Source organism: Rousettus aegyptiacus, unplaced genomic scaffold, assembly GCF_014176215.1.
Source record: "Rousettus aegyptiacus isolate mRouAeg1 unplaced genomic scaffold, mRouAeg1.p scaffold_m13_p_5, whole genome shotgun sequence".
Taxonomy (NCBI): Eukaryota; Metazoa; Chordata; class Mammalia; order Chiroptera; family Pteropodidae; genus Rousettus; species Rousettus aegyptiacus.
Genome location: NW_023416308.1, coordinates 14,213,772 through 14,228,997, shown reverse-complemented (window position 1 = coordinate 14,228,997; position 15,226 = coordinate 14,213,772). Strand labels below are relative to the sequence as shown.

At 58.7% G+C, this 15,226-nt stretch overlaps 2 protein-coding genes across 5 annotated transcripts in view; one reads left to right on the top strand and one right to left on the bottom strand.

Annotated features, from left to right (window-relative positions):
• Positions 1 to 15,226, bottom strand: part of RSPH14 (radial spoke head 14 homolog) — a 112,855-nt gene that overhangs the window by 75,763 nt on the left and 21,866 nt on the right. The gene's annotated exons all lie outside the window — the stretch shown is intronic.
• Positions 1 to 15,226, top strand: part of GNAZ (G protein subunit alpha z) — a 53,351-nt gene that overhangs the window by 32,670 nt on the left and 5,455 nt on the right. Inside the window, exon 3 of one of the 2 annotated variants that reach the window (XM_016126145.2) lies at positions 792 to 5,569. The exons of the other annotated variant lie outside the window; for it this stretch is intronic. Within the exon in view, the coding sequence (XP_015981631.2) occupies positions 792 to 1,178 (387 nt within the window). The 3' untranslated portion in view covers positions 1,179 to 5,569. Of the gene's footprint in view, positions 1 to 791; positions 5,570 to 15,226 lie in introns of those variants that run through there. 2 annotated transcript variants of the gene reach the window in all.

Sequence of the window (15,226 nt, the reverse complement as noted above, 5' to 3'; positions counted from 1 at the left end):
GTGAGAGGAAAATGAAAACCTCAGGTCCTGAGGTTCCCGGCGACACCAGCCCCAGGCCACACCCTGCACACCTCTTCTAGCCTTCATTACCCTAGAAAGACTGAGGGCACCTTGATCCCCAGGCAGGTGTGCCCCGTAAGGCTGCACAGCCTCCCTCCAACAGGGACAGGTAGAGCAAGGGAGTCTGTCACCTGCTCAATAGTCCCCCAAAGCCACAGCCTCGGGCTCCAGGAAACCAGGTCTGTAGCTAATTACCATTTTCTAAGGAAAGAAAACACTCTGGAACAGCTGACCAAGGCAACCTGTGGTTCTTGGGCAGTTTCCCGCCACTAAAGGGGGACATCTGTGTCGTGGCCTTTTCAGTGCCCTCTGTGCTCCCAAGTACACAATCCCCTCTGGCTCCTCAGCCTCATCTGCCAGAGGATAGGACCTCTGGGAGTGAGAGAGAACAGTTCCTGGCCAGACATGGCCCCTGGCCCTGCACAGCCTCAGCTTGGACAAGCTACTCTGGTCTCGGCTTCCTCATCTGTAAAGTGGGATGGGCCCTCAGCTCAAGGACAAAAGGACATAGTCACAACAATATCTGCTATAACCTGTGTCCGTGCAAGGCGCCCACAGCACCCTGAACTGTGGGGCTTGTGCTCTGATAAAGGAGAGTGCTGAGCATTAGAGCATAGACCCTTGGTGGCTGGGCGGGTCAGCGACCCTCTCCTGGGCCCCATGGCCTGGTTCGGGTGGCCGGGAAGGTCGTATGGGAAGTGCCCTCCTGCCATTTCATTTTCCTCTCACAGGAGACAGCCACGGGGTATCCTGGACAAGCAAATGGGCTGAGCCCAAATACAGCATGTGCCCCCCACCCCCTCAAGGCCAGCCCACCACAGAACAGGCTGGGGCCATGTGTGGCCCAAGCTGATCCCATTTCCCCAGTGTGGGCAGAAGGAAAGGCCCATCCACTCCTCAGTCTGTCCCTAGTGCCTCTGTCACCCTATGAGACCTCTGTGGAGCCAGCCCACTGGCCTCTGTCCTACCCCCTACCCCTCAGTACTGCACCAGCCTCCTGGGCCCAGACCACAAGTGCCCTTCAGGACATGGCATCACAGACGCCAGAGGCCCCACTGAATCAGAATGGAGTGTTGCTGGTCGGGCCTGTCATGCTTTCCTCTGATGCCCAGACCTAGTGGGCTGGCCTTTTATAGCCCAGCTGACCAGGGACCTGGCATAGGAGTCTCAGAGCAAAGATGCCGGCACACTGCCAGGCCTGGCACAGGATGTTTCTACTAGGAGCATCCCAGCCCCCAGCTGCAGTGGTACCTGGGTAGGAGAGCTCTTCTGGACAGCAAGGAGCCCTTGGGGACCAGAGGCCTAGCTGTCCTCCAGAGCTACAGGGAACATGGATCGAGACACTATATGCGATCCCAGCCTGGACTCAGAGAAACCGAGACTGCGACCTACTGACTAGTCTGGCCTTTGGCACACCTTCCCCCTCCGAACCTTGTCCCTGCTCCCACCCAATGCTCTGTCCGCGGGCGCAGCTTCCGTGGCTCTGGCCCCTCTCCCAAGCTGTACAACCCAAAGGCCAAGATTACCCCTAGTGAACACACAGGCACAAGACCCAGAAGTGGCCCACCCCGCCTGTCTTACCGCGCCACCTCGCCTCATCTGAGGGGCTCGGGCAGTGCCAGCCAGGGTGTGCACTGGGAGAGCACCGTCGACTGCTGAGAGCCTCGCTGGACATGGGCGTGTCAGCGACAGTAACATCCCGCACAAGCTACACGCTCATGTTTCATTTTTCACATCGCTGCTCACAACCTACTACTTAGATTTTCCAGCCCACCCGTGGACTGCAGCGTAAATGTGGTCTTGAGTCCGATCCTTGATCGCCATCCAGAAAGTTTCATCTCAGAGAGTGCTCAGAGCCGACCCAGGCCCTTGGTTCTCGGTCTGGGCAGTGCCTGTGGCTGGTGGGGGCTGGGAAGCGGTGTGCTGTGTGCGCGAGCAGCCTCTTGGCTACTGTTTGCATTTTGTGACCAGATCATCAGCCAGGGATGGAGAAGTCATTTTCTTTCCTAGAACAGCTGCTTAGGACCATTAGGAAGACCTTGTCCCGGTGCTCCGATCCCTCACGAACTTCTGCCAGCTCCTCTAAAGGACCCGTCCTCAGCCCTAGTGGCCTGCCTGGCACCTGCTGGCCTACCACATCCTGGGCATGATAAAGTCGTCAGTCGCTGCCTCAGGCACATACAGCATCGGGTGCTGGGCCAGGAGCAGCCATTCCCAAGCTTAATGCCTGGGAGCCATGGAGGGTCCCAGGGACCTGCGAATTTCCCAGATCTCGTCCCAGTTGTGTGGCTGCACCAACACCCGTGGACATCCTTCCTGGGAGAGGCTCTGTTCCTTTGATCAGATTCTCAGTGGAGCCAAGACTCCGGAAGGCTGCTCTTGCCCAGCACCCCCACTTCCTGCAGAGGGAGAAGCCCGGGCTAGGACAGTGGAGACCCAAATATTTTTTTTAAGGATCAGCATTTCTGAAATCTATCTCATTAGCCACAGGCAGAGGGTCCCACTGAGACGTCTAACCCCACCCCCACCTTCTCATGTCCCTGCAGGAACTGGCCCCAGCCTACTGCCAGGGGTTTTATCAGCCTTTGCTTAGAGGTGTGGCCGGGGGACCGGGGGTGGCCAGGAGTGCAGGAGTGCATGCCTTGCTGAGTAGCGTCAGGCTAGTGGTTTCGGGGGCAGGGGTTCTCTGGAGCTGAAACAGGAGGGGCTCCTTGCACTCTGGGTTCCTGTCGGTAACAGTGGCAGCCTATAAGCCCCAGGCCAGGTCTTCATCTGTGTTGGCAGCTTTTAGTCTGCACGCATCTGCCTCCTGCTGTTTGCTAATTTCCCATCAGTGACTGACAGCGGGGGGACTCGGATCAAGCCAGCAAGATTTAACACAAAAACAAATAGAAAACAGTTCTCATTTCAGTTGAAGCAGAAATGGACCGTGGCTTTAGGAAAGGCGTTCTTCCCTGAAAGGCAAGGGGTGAGGTGTGTTGAAGCTAGAGCAGGCCAGGGGCCTGCTGGGTGGCCAGGGGTCGCTTCCCTCTCTGGGCCCAGGCATGAAATTGATCGGTATATGGAAGCTCCAGACCCTTTCAGAGCATTTGCTCTGAAAGTATTGCCCTGGCAATTTGCTGCCCCAGAAATGGGAGTCTTTGAGCCCACCTGAGTCATCCCCTCAAGTTATAGGATGCCCACCACTTATGTTATACCCCAGGGCTCTGACCAACACTCGCCGGGGCAGGAGTGGCCCTTTCTGGATCCAAGATCCTGTAAGTTGTTGTTTCTGAGGTTCAGTGAGAACAGAAAGCAAAAAGAGTGATACGTTTGGGGCGCCAGGCCTGTGCTGGGGAGCAGCACGGCTGACTTGCAGGGCTTGGAGAGTGCCAGTGTCGTGGTTGGCCCTCCCAGACTCCCTAGGGGGACAGCTTGGTCAGATAGGCGGAGCCCCCCACCTGGGAAACAAGAACATGCTGACTGCAGGGCCATCTGCAGCTCACACTGGGACCCTGGGTGGGGCCCCGATCTAGTTTGTGGCCCCAGAGTGGTTGTGTGGCCCACCCGTGTCCATCTGGGTTGCCCAGGTCCAGGCTGGCCTCCGGGCCCCCTCGTCGCTTGCTCAGCTGCCGAGGATTGGAGCAGTCCATCTAGCAGGCCCAGCGTGGGCTCAGCTCAGAGCAGCCGTGTATTGTGGTTGGCCACAGACTAAATGGAAGGGTGAGAGCTGGGTTGACCGCACTCGTTTTGTGGCGCTCTGGTTCTTAGACCTGTGCCGAGCACCGTGGGTGAGGTGGTGGGACCCAGGCCACAGCCCTTCCTCTCCAGGGGCCGATCTCCAGGTGTGAAAACGAGGGCTGGGCAGTGGAAGGAGTCTGGGCCCCTGGGCGCAGTCGTCGGGTCCTGCACACGCAACCTACGAGACCCCCCCACCACACAGATGAGTAAACTCAGGCTCCAAGAACAAGTTGCCCTGGTGGCACAGCCAGTCTGTCTGTCACCTCAGGAAGAGAGTTGGCTGTCCCCTGCCCAGGGTGCTGGGAGCTGGGAGCTGCCACTCTTGCTATTACTTAAGGTCACCGTAGCACCCTCCACACTGTACGGTGGAAAAACCAGGCATCAGCTAACAGGTTGGCCCAGCAAGTGGGGGGATCGGTGGAGGCGAGGCAGCCTGAGGCCCAACTGCTGCGTGAGGCAGGAAGTAGCCCTGTGCTGTTTCTGGCAGGTTCAAAACACAGGTTTCAGGCTATTAGGGCCTGAGTTACAGCTTTACCGGCAGCCTGTTATCTTGTTTAAACAGCCCTTGCTGTTTGAAGTGGCAGGCCTGGCGGATGCTGTTACTATGAGCATTACAATTGTCACTGGATGGGGGGAGCAAGGGGACCGGCAAGTGGTGACTCTGACTTCTGGACTCATTGGAACACACCCCCATCCCAGAGCAGCCCCATCTGTCACTGGCCTGAGGCCTGCAGGGCCGAACACTCTCAAATGAGTTGTTCTCTAGCCTCCTGTCCATGTTCCCTCCTTGCCTAGGAGTGGAGCGAGAGTCCCCTGGGGTGGGAAGAGGCTGGGAGAAGAGATGGTGAGGGGGAAGGGAGGGGCAGTGGCCCTTCTCCAAGCCCCCTCTGTCATCCCTGGGGGGAGGGTGAGGTGCGCATGGAAGCCTGAGGCCCAGGAGTGTCTGATGGCACGAACTGCGCCACCCCTAGTTGCTAATCTTTCCTGCCACTCGCTAATCTCCCTCCTAGCAAGTCCTGTGGCCGCAGGGCTGTCTCTGCAGGTGGCAGGCAGCTGCGTGTGGGGAGAGTGGGACCAGCCGAATGGCACGTCCTCTGCCACAGGGACACAGGAGTGCAGTCAGGTGCTGGGACTCTGAACACAAACCTCCCAGGGGTCAGCCACAAGGGGCAAAAATAGGAAAAAGACATCTGAGGCTTCATCCACCAGGACACAGGATCACAGTTTCTGGTCATTTTAAAGCCGGCAGAGCACCTGCTTATCCAACTCCTTTGCAGTCAGTTTTGCCAGATTGACCTACTGAATGATGGAGCTGAAGTGAGAGAGGACACAGGCCACCTGTCAGTGAAAGGCCAGGACAGCGAAAGGCCTGCCGTGGGGGAGGGAGGTCCAGCCCTGCTGTCCTCCATGGTCCTCGCCAAATGTTAGTCATGGGAGGAGGAGGCTGGGGAGAGGGGGCTGCCTGTGGCCCCCACCCCCACCCTGTCAGACCTCCTATGGGCCAGACCTGCCCAGGGTAGGTGTACGTGTCCGGGAGGGCGGGACAGACAGGCACCCATGCCTCCTCTCACCCCAGCCCCGCGCACGCGGCTCCCACGCCGAATGCCTACCATGCACCATCTGGCCCTGCGTGCCATAGCCCCGTGTTCGGCAGACTGCCCTGGCGGGGCACTGGAGAGAGCAGTCCCTGTGACAGACAGGCCACCATGCTCACGGCAGACCATGAGCAATGACAGGCGGGTCCAAGGGTGCTCCAAGTGTGCAGCAAATTAACAGACAGGGTTAAGGTTGTGACGGGGCATGTCATGCAGGGGCGGGAGGGTGGCGGGGAGGGCCTCCGTGAGCAGGCCTCTTTCCCTGGGCCGGGAAGGGACAGCATGGTAAGGCCCTGAGGCTGGAGGGGAGGGTGCACATGGGATGAGTCAGGGAGCCAGGCACAGGGTGCAGGGATCATTCACTCATGATGGAACCCACTGGAGGGCTTCGCCCAGGGGAATAAAGCGATCTGGTTGGCTGTGGCGGAGTTACAGGATGAGTCACGGAGCAGAAGCAGGGAGATGGGTCCCGGGGAGAGAAGGTGGTGGCAGTGGGAAAGAGGCGCATAGACAGGTTTTAGGGACAGACAGGAATCAGGCAAAGCCCACAGCCTAGCATGGCCCCCACCCTGTGTGCCACCCACCCACGCCCCTCCCTTGCCGCCAGCAGAAGTCAGCTCGTTCATCATGCCCCCCTCCTTCTGTGCTGCCCGCCCGCTGGTTCACATTGCGTGGTACTGGACAGTTGGCATGTGCGTCCCTTCCCTGGGTGACACAGTCCTCGTAAGCTGAGTCTGCTCCTTACTCTTCCCTGTCGTTTGAGACAGGGGAGTGCCTTGCACTCAATAGAAGCTTAAGTTGTACCTGAGAGTGACCACCTGAGGTCCAGAGAAAAGATGCTTGGAGGACAGCCTAGACCATCCAGGGAGACTATACCAGACTATGACTCACAGTGGACGGAGGACAAGGGGTCTCCTGCCTCCACGTTGTTACCCGTTGACCACATTTTTATCGTGACTCTTCACCATAGCCCAAAATAACTACTGTCTCACGGCCACCAGGACTCGAGGCTCTGGTAGAGTTCAAGGAGAACCAAGCAGCCACAGGGAGATGCATCAGCGGGGAAGGGCTCCTGACTGAGGCACCACCCTGTGCAGCTGCTTCTCACCTTGCTGAGACTGGCCCACACACGTCGCCCAGGGAGCCCCAAAGCTGAAGTGAGCAGAGAGAAAGAGGGTTCAGATGGAAAGGGGTAGGCACTGAGCTGGCCATCTGACCAAGGGTCCTGAGAGCAAAGTGGCTGGAAGCGGGTGCGGGGCTGGCGAGAGGAGGCCCGGGTGGCCGTGACTGGTGGAGGAGAGGACAGCTGGGAGGGGTGTGGGGCGCGAGCTGTCGTCCTTGCCTGCTGCTGCGCCCGTCTGTCTGGGTCTCGACACCCCAGGCCTGGGCAGCGGCAGGACGAGGAGCGAGCAGCAGCACCCCCACTCGCCCCCACTGTCCGCACGGCTGGCCGCAGTGGCCTTTCTGTGCTGTGCTGTCCCTGCAGGCAGGCTCTAGGGGCAGTCAGGGGCTCATTGATTCATTAGCTCCATTAATCCAATTCTCCAGTCCGACACGACATCACTTAGGCTTGCAAGAGGAAGAAGTGGGGAGTGCTAACCAGATTGGGCTAGATGTGACCCTGGTCATGCAGCTCTGTCCCTAGATACCTCCCATTTCCTGAGGCCAGCAGCAGTGGGGGTGTGATAGTTCCGAGGGGTGGCTCTGGCTGTCTGGGGCTCTCCTTGGGGTGGGGAGCCTAGGCAGGCGAGGCAAGCCCTCTGAGCCTTAGTTTCCATATCTGTAAAATGGGACCATTGGGAGGAACCCCACCACTGCTTTTCTCCCTGGCGCGTTCAGGAGGAGCCCCTTAGGGCCACGTCTCCAAGATGAACAGAGCTGGACATCTGGGCATCACAGAGGATGAAGCAGGTCCCAGTGCCATCAGGGCGGCTGTCAAGGCTGACACGGCCACAGGGTGACGTGAGCGAGATACCACCCAGTGTTCCTTCAGTAACGGCACCGGCTTCCCACCTCCCCACCCCAGCCGGAAGCAGGTCACTGGAAGGGCCTTTCCACTACCCTGTCCCTCAGGGAGAACAGGGTCCCAACTCCCAGAGGCCCTCCCCCACCAACAAGTAGACAGTGGCGGATAATGTTTGTCAGACACGTCAGCCAGGACCAGGCCTGTGTGCCGCCGTGGAGGGACAGCTGGGCAGGCTCAAGGATCAGCAGCTTCTTCCTGCCATCGGTCTGTGTTGGTGTGTGAGGCTCTGAGGGTAGAGGCTTCCTCCCGGTTGTCATGGAAATGGCAGCAAGTCTGCTGAGTGTCTGGGTACTAAGCTCAGGAGAGGGAGGGGAGCAGCCGCCCTGGGTGGCAACTACGATCACAGACTGAGCATTGGGAAGGACCTGAGGGCTTTCGTGGTCCTGAGCCCACGAGCACAGAGGGCAGCTCGGAGGCCTTCTCACCCATCATCCCCCTGCAGGTGGCTGCCCTCTTGTTCAAACAGGGTTAGGTGGTTCCATCCAGGTGCTGGGCTAGCCAAGCACACAGGGCCCGCCCTCCAGGAGACACTTTCCCTGAGGGGGCACGATTTCCGAGGGGCAGGTTCGGGGGTGGAGAAACGGATTCTGGGAGGCGACTACCAAGAGCTGGAGCTGCCTGGGGAGGCCCAGGCTCCCAGTCCCATCCCTGTGGGCGTGAGTAGATGACTCAGACTCCTCCACCTGCTCCCTCACTGGGCCTCTGCCGAGAAGGAGCAGCCTGCTGCCTGGCTCCATTGCTTTTGTCTGTCTGCCCATCTCTGTTCTGCTGTCGCCCCCCCACCCCTTGTACACATCATAAGCCCCTTGAGGACAGGGGAGAGTGTATAATGGCCTCCCTCCCAGGCTCAAGAGCAGAGTAGCTGCCACAATCTCCAGGCCCCAGCCAGGCAAGAGAAGCCGTCACACAGCCCAGTAGCCAAGGGAGACCAAGGAAATCTCGGGCATTGGGGCAGAGCCCTAACATCCATGTGGGGTGTGGTGGGGCCCAGAGGACAGGAGGAGGCCATCAGGGGAATAAATAAATGGCAAAGGATGAACCCAGTGCTCAGGACAGCATGAGTATGCTGGTAGTGCCAGCCAGCCCCCCCCCCCCACACACACACACACCAGATTGCTCCGGGGTCCCCCAGGAACAGTGGTTCAATAGAGGAAGTAATAGGCCCAGGATCACAGTACGGTTAGGCGGCAGAATGCAGTCTGGTGCCCCAGCCAGCAGTGCACTTCTGTGCAAATACAGGGCAGACGGGTGTCTCTACTCCACCCCACCCCACCCTGCCCAACCGAAGTCCTCACAGCCCTGGTTTCTAACAGTCCCGCATCGTCTCGGGTGGACTATCTGAAATCCGAGCTCTTCTGTTTCCAACCAGAGGCCTGCAGTCAGGGCACCAGGGAAGCCACAGGATTTCTCCTGGTTCCAGGGCCCAGGGTCACGTCCTCAGGTGGGTCTAGTCTCACCCGTAACACAATGGGACCTTTGCCTGGAGCACCCAGGAAACTACAGACATTGCTCCTGGCATTGGTGCAGAGCACCAGCCTGGCCAGGACACCAGCGCCCAAGGCTCCCCCTCTTTAACCCGTATCCCCTGGGGTTCACTTCTCCCCTATGCCATGAAGGAGTGTACCCAGCTGCATTTCTGGTTGCCAAGGGGCCTCTTCTCCTTCTCCCCCAGCTGCCACAGTCCCAGGCCGTGCCTGGGAGTCCCTCAGCTTCCTTCCCTCCACATAAACTAGGTTCCGGTGCCCACCAGGTTGTTTGTCTTTTGACCCATGAGGCAGTAGCAACCTGAGACAGTGGAAGTCTGGGGTCCCAGCCAGTTGAAACGCCTCCACAGGATACATGGCCAGCAGTGCAGGGAATGTATGGTGTGCGGCCAGGAGACCAGATGACCACAACTAGTAACAACGGCTCCATGACAGCGGATCTGGGATCAGAAGGAGGTGCCGGAGGAAGAGATGGCCAGTCAGCAGGACGGTTGGCCTGGAGCCGGGGTGGGACGGGGTGGTGTGGAAGGCTCCCCTCCTGCATGGATGGGGCGCTTCGGACTGGGCTGAATCCTGGACAAACATGACACATGTGGGGGTCGGAGGATGCTGAGCACTGAGGGGAGCTCTGTGCAGCTGGAACTTGGGCACAGTGACCAGAGTGGGCGCCTTGGGGAGCTAGGAAGGTCCGCCAGGGCCAAATCCTGAAGCATATGGATTCACATGGGGACCATGGCAAGGACTTAAGAGGTGGGGCTGGCTCGTCAGAAAGCAGAGGGGGACCGTGGCTGGGTTCTCTAGATCTCCAGCTGGCGAGGGCTCCTGCTACCCGGGGCACCATACTCACGCGGGACACTTCAGTGGGGAGAGAAAATGACATCCTGACAGGAACAAATTCTAACGCCCAGCTTGCCGATCCGATCTGGCCCTTGCTCCTCCCGCGTGAAAGGTCACCCTGACCAGGAAGGCCATTTGGGACAACTGCCTGGCCACAATTTGTCGCTGTGGCTATAACTCCTCTGGAAGGAGGGCAGAGCGTCCTAATGTTGACTGGCATCTTCGTGACAGCAGCGTGGGGCCTTGTGCCGAGACGAGGGTCTGCTGGTTCCAGCATCCGTCCCACCCCCAGAGCCCAGCCTGTCCCCTGCACCTTTCCCTCCTCCACGGCCTCTGTGCCCTAGTCCTGCCTGGCCAGGCTCCCAGGGGCCACTGCCTCCCCTGGCCCTCCTTTAGGGACAGCCCCTCGGCCCTTTAAAACACAGCTGGTAGGAGACCTCTACCCTAGCTGTTCCCAACCATTTTGGCACCAGGGTCCGGTGCTGCTAGGAGAATCTAATGGCTGATCTGAGGTGGAGCTGAGCTGAGATACCGGTGCTGGGGAGCGGCTGCAAATCCAGAGGAAGCTTTGCTCGCTCACCTGCTGTGCGGCCCAGTTGCTAACACGCCACAGACCGGTACTGGTCCAAGGCCCAGGGGCTGGGCACCCCTGCTTTACCCTATTCCCAGGGGAGTCTTCTTGCCTTGTACCCCTCAACCTGAGGGAAAACACAGACCAAGATTTTGCACCTCTCAGCTCTCTTGGGACAAGCTGGGACCAAAAAGGGAAATGAACTCCAGAAGGGTGAGGACCCAGAGTGGACTGGCTGACTAGGGAGCCCAGGGCTGCAAGCCTGCAGTGCAAGCCCAGCCTGGACTCTTCCTCTTGGCGCCCAGAGCCAGGGGCACCCTGAAAGCAGCCTCCACCTGTGTCCCATGGCCGCCCAGCAGAGCCGCTTGAGCACTCCCAGGCCTCCCTAGACTTCTCTGCAGCTTTGTAGTGAAGAGAAACACACACATACTTCTCTCACTCTGGTTAACTTGTCCCTCACTTCTTTGGGGACAAAGCATAAGCTGTTTCCCTGAGTGACTGATGCCATCCTTGAAGCAGTTTTACTCTGGTGGCACAATCCCGTTGTCATGTGGTTCCATAGCTACAGACACATCCAAGGGCCCCACCCCCAGTCATGTACCTGCCAGGACCTCGGGGCATGATGGGGGCCCCACTTGCCCTCCCTACTAGAGAATTCAGGATATCCAGGCCCAGACTACCTCTTGTCAGGGCTCAGGATGGGCCAGGAAGGTCACAGACTCCCCCTGCCCACCAGGCCCAGAGCACAGGGCTCCAGGACACACCTGCCCCCGCCAGTGATGGAGAGGGGGAGGTGCAGCCAGCAAGTACCACACCGAGGATGAACACCAGACTGCGGACCAGGGTGTGCCACTCACTGTATCCGCAGTGGCCCTGTGCCCCCTTGAGCTACACCCTGCAAGATGACAGGCAGCCACCACCGTAGCACCCCAAGCCTTCTACCACAAAGGGAGCCCAGAGGGGCCAGGAACTCGTCTGTCATCTCGTGAAGGGTGCCAGCTTGACATCCAGCCTCACATGAAACCTCCTTGGAGCCTGGTACTCCATTCCCCAGGCAGGCCTGGTGGCTCTGCTGCGGGATGCGCAGCCACAGGGCTGGCTTCGTCCCTGGTGAATGGAACTCATTCATGTCCGCAGCCCAGCCTCCCAGCAATGCTTGAATGTGAAAAGCTGGATTCATGGTTCCCATGAGCAAACAACGGGCAGACCGAGTTTTCCAGACGGACAGAACTGAGAACTCATCCTAGAGATGAGGAAACTGAGTCCTCTCTTCCACCCCTTCCAGCATGCCCACACTGCAGCTCCACACCTTTGCTGGTTGTCACCCCCAACACCTTTCCCTTATCCTCCCTCTTCCTTTCAGAGCCCTACCCACCACAAGGCCCAGTTAAAATGCCCCCTGCTCCAGGAAGCCGCCCATATTATCTGAGTCATACCCATGATGGCTGCCAATGGCAACTGGTGCCTGAGCTTTCCACACACGTCACATTTTAGTCCTCACGCACCACATGGAGGAGGTATGCTTAATGGACCCCATTTTACGGGCGAGGAAAACAAGGCTCAGAACAGCTGAGAGCTGGCACGTAGCAGACCCTAGCCAAATGCTCCATATCTGCCACACCAGCTCCTTCGTTTCATCCTGCCCAGGAAAGGATGAGGCCATCGCTCACTTCTGCATCTCCCTTATGCCTAGAACAGCGTCTTGTGTAGAAAGGCACCTGGAGAATGTCTGCCCCGGCAAGCAAGGACAAGATGAGGGGTGCAGGGACTCAGCGGTGAATGAGTATCAAGGTGCCAGTGGGTTTCCCGGTCACCCAGGATTCAGGCTAGTTCTGGGGAGAGCTGAAACTGGCATCACCTGAATTCTGTGTGAGATCTAAGGCTTAAAGATGCCCAGTTAGGCCAGCTGGCCTTGCCCTGTGCTGTGACTACAGTGAGCCCTGTGGAGTGGGAACCTGGTAGAGAATGAGTGGACAGGATGGATTAGTACAGTCTTCCCCAGCTATACACCATGTCACATGCCACCACCTCCTCCCTGGCATATTTTCCATCAGTCCATGATGGGTCCCCACCTGGCTACCCCATGTGACAAGGGTCTAGTGGGTGGTGCATTCAGCATGAGTCAGCATTTCCATATGGCTGCCCAAAACCAGAGTGACCTTGGAAGGTAGGGAGGTGCCAATCCCCCCACCTCTGGAGTGCGAGTCCTCACGAGAGATGGGGCTTTCAGGAATGGAACAGAATGGACCAGTGTCTAGGAGGGCTGCCTACGGGGGCTGGTAGCTGGTATGGAAACCGAGGCACCCTGGAGTGTACCTGCCTGGGCCTCCGGGATGGGGCTGTTGGAGTGGCAGGAGGCTCCGGGGGCCCCGAAGGAAGCAGAAAGCAGTGTCTTCGTGGGTAGGTGACCAGGTAGCTCATGCAGCCTGCCCCTTCCTGGGGAGGCAGTGAAGTCAGCCAAGGACCTGCATTAGGCTCGGTGTACCTGGACAGGTGCAGCCCAACACGCCTGTGGTTCCACCCATCCTGCAGCCAGATGGGGACCCAGAGCCCCGTAACTAATGATGAAAACAGCAAGTGCAAGTTTTTGTGTGCTCTCTCCATTAAAAGCACACCCCTCTGTGAGGCTGGTGTCACCACCCTCTCCTGAGGGACTGAGGCACTGAGGAGGCGCAAGAACAGGGAGTCAGGGGAAGCGGGGGCTAGTCTGTGGGGGGAGGGAGATGAGAACACCCAGATCACAAAGGGCCGGCGTGCCCCTTCTGAAGAGTCCAGATTTTGTCCCCAGGAGCTCAGCCAAGAAATGGGGGGAGGGAGAGGGTTCCAGAGCATGCCCATGTCCCTCTCCCATGGCCTGGTCCCTGGTCCTCAGTGAGTCACCGCATACAAGACCTGGGTCCTGACGGCATCCTGTGGTAGCCCGTGAGGAGAGCAGGAAGGATGCTGCCCTCTGGTGGCAGGTGGTGGGAGGGCTGTGGTGGATCGAGTGTCAGAACCTGGGCCTCTGAGGCCCTGGGCCTCCATTTCCCCTGCCCACCTACCCACGCGGCTCTAAAAACAGGCTCCAGCCCACCCTAGAGGCCTGCTAAATTGCAAATATGCTGCACAAGGGACCCTAAACTCTCACAGACTGGAGGCAAGGAACTGGCTCAGAGGTTTGGGAAAGGGGGAAAGATAGCCTATGAGGACGAGGCAGATTTGGAAAGGCCAGAGGCAGGCTGGCATCCTGGAGGTTGCTAGCCTCCCTTAGGCAGGCTAGAGAGTTCTCGAACCATCATTCAGGAGGCTGATATGCCAGAAGAGGCCATAGGAGAAATGTTTGGGCAGACCCCTCTGCCTTTTGGGGGACCTGAGCTCCTCATTTGTAAAGGGTAGAGGCTGGACTTGAGTGTCCATGGTCACATCCAATGGACTCTGGGAACCAGCCATCGCCTACCCAGCCAGGATGCAGGAAACCGAAGGCAGCCCTCCAGTGATGCAGCTCACAGTCCGATCTGTTAAGTCAGGGAAATGATAACATGCTCGGCCTGGTACCCGGGGCTATCCCGTGCCCCACAAACAGTGAGGGAAACCTGCTGCGAGGAGGCGGGCCTAACAGCAAGGGACAGAAGGTTCAGACCCATCAGGTGCCAACACCATGTTACAGGCGGCAAGTGGGGAAAGTCCAGGGCAGCATCGGATCTCCAGGCTGAGCAGTCACATGAGCCTCTCAGAGGAACCAGGTGGACTGGGACCCACGACCAGCATGGAGGTGTCACTGGTCCCCCCCGGAGCCTGGCGAGTGCTGGCTGAACCCCAGTCTGCAAAGTCCAGTTCTGTGCTGGGGGTGGAGGGGGGCAGATTTTCCACTGAAAGGTGAGAGGAGACGAGAGATGCCCCAGTGCCAAGGCAAGGGGCCACGGGTGGCATGGGAGAGCGCCCAGTGCGGCGGCAGCCGCCGCCACGGGGCAAGGCCCAGCAGATCGGGTTCCGCTCTCCTCAACACCTTCATTCCTCCTCACGACAGTCCTGGCATTGAGTACCACGACCACCCCCAGTTCACGGATGAGGAAACTGAGATCCAGAGAGGAGAGCAACAGCTTGCCCAAGGCACGGTGAGCACTGGCGGTGAGAGTGAACCCCAGGCCTCCGGCCCCGAACCCCATGTTCATGACCAGGGCAGAGCCTTCGTGGAGAAGCAGGACCAAGGGACCAAGGCCTCCGCACTAACCTTCTCACCTCAGCCCGCCCTACTCCCTAGCATCCCCAGATTGTTCTAGGAGCCGGTCCAGACCAGGCCATCACAGGCACTGTCACATGGCAGCCATGGATGGGGTGAAGGCCTCTGCCATTGAGTTCAGCATTGAGCAAAGATTTGACTCACAGGCCAGCAAGCTGGAAGCCCCTTACAGACAAGTCATTAGGTGCAGCCACAGCCCAAGCAAACAACACCCACATGCCACCCTGTTCACTGGCGTTGAGTATATTTGGACCTATCCAAGCAAAAGTTGTCTCTTTTGCAAATGGTCACTGACTCTGTACCACCCTGGGGACTGCGCCCAGCCACCCAACTGCCTTCCTGTGTGTGGTATGCTTCGTTACAAATCACTGGTTTCTCGCTGCCAAGCAGTAAGATTCCCACCATCGCACAGGTTCCTGAAAGGGATCATCTGCTCCACATTATATGAGTGAACGTTCAGACAAACTCCAGACTCCGAGAAGGGGCCATCTCCCTGGAGAGAGCTGGGTGGGCATCAGAACCCTGGCTGGCGCACAGGCAACTGCCAGCGGGTGCGTTTCCTCTCGGGAGAAGCATCCACGGCCTCTGCTCCATTGGCAGCTGGAGAGGGAACATGTAGTTGCTAGAAACACAGGCTCCCAGCTGAGACCTGGGAGTCGGCCGCCCAGGCCTCTGTCTCTGTCTCCCTGTACGTGAAGTGGGAGGCCTCCTACC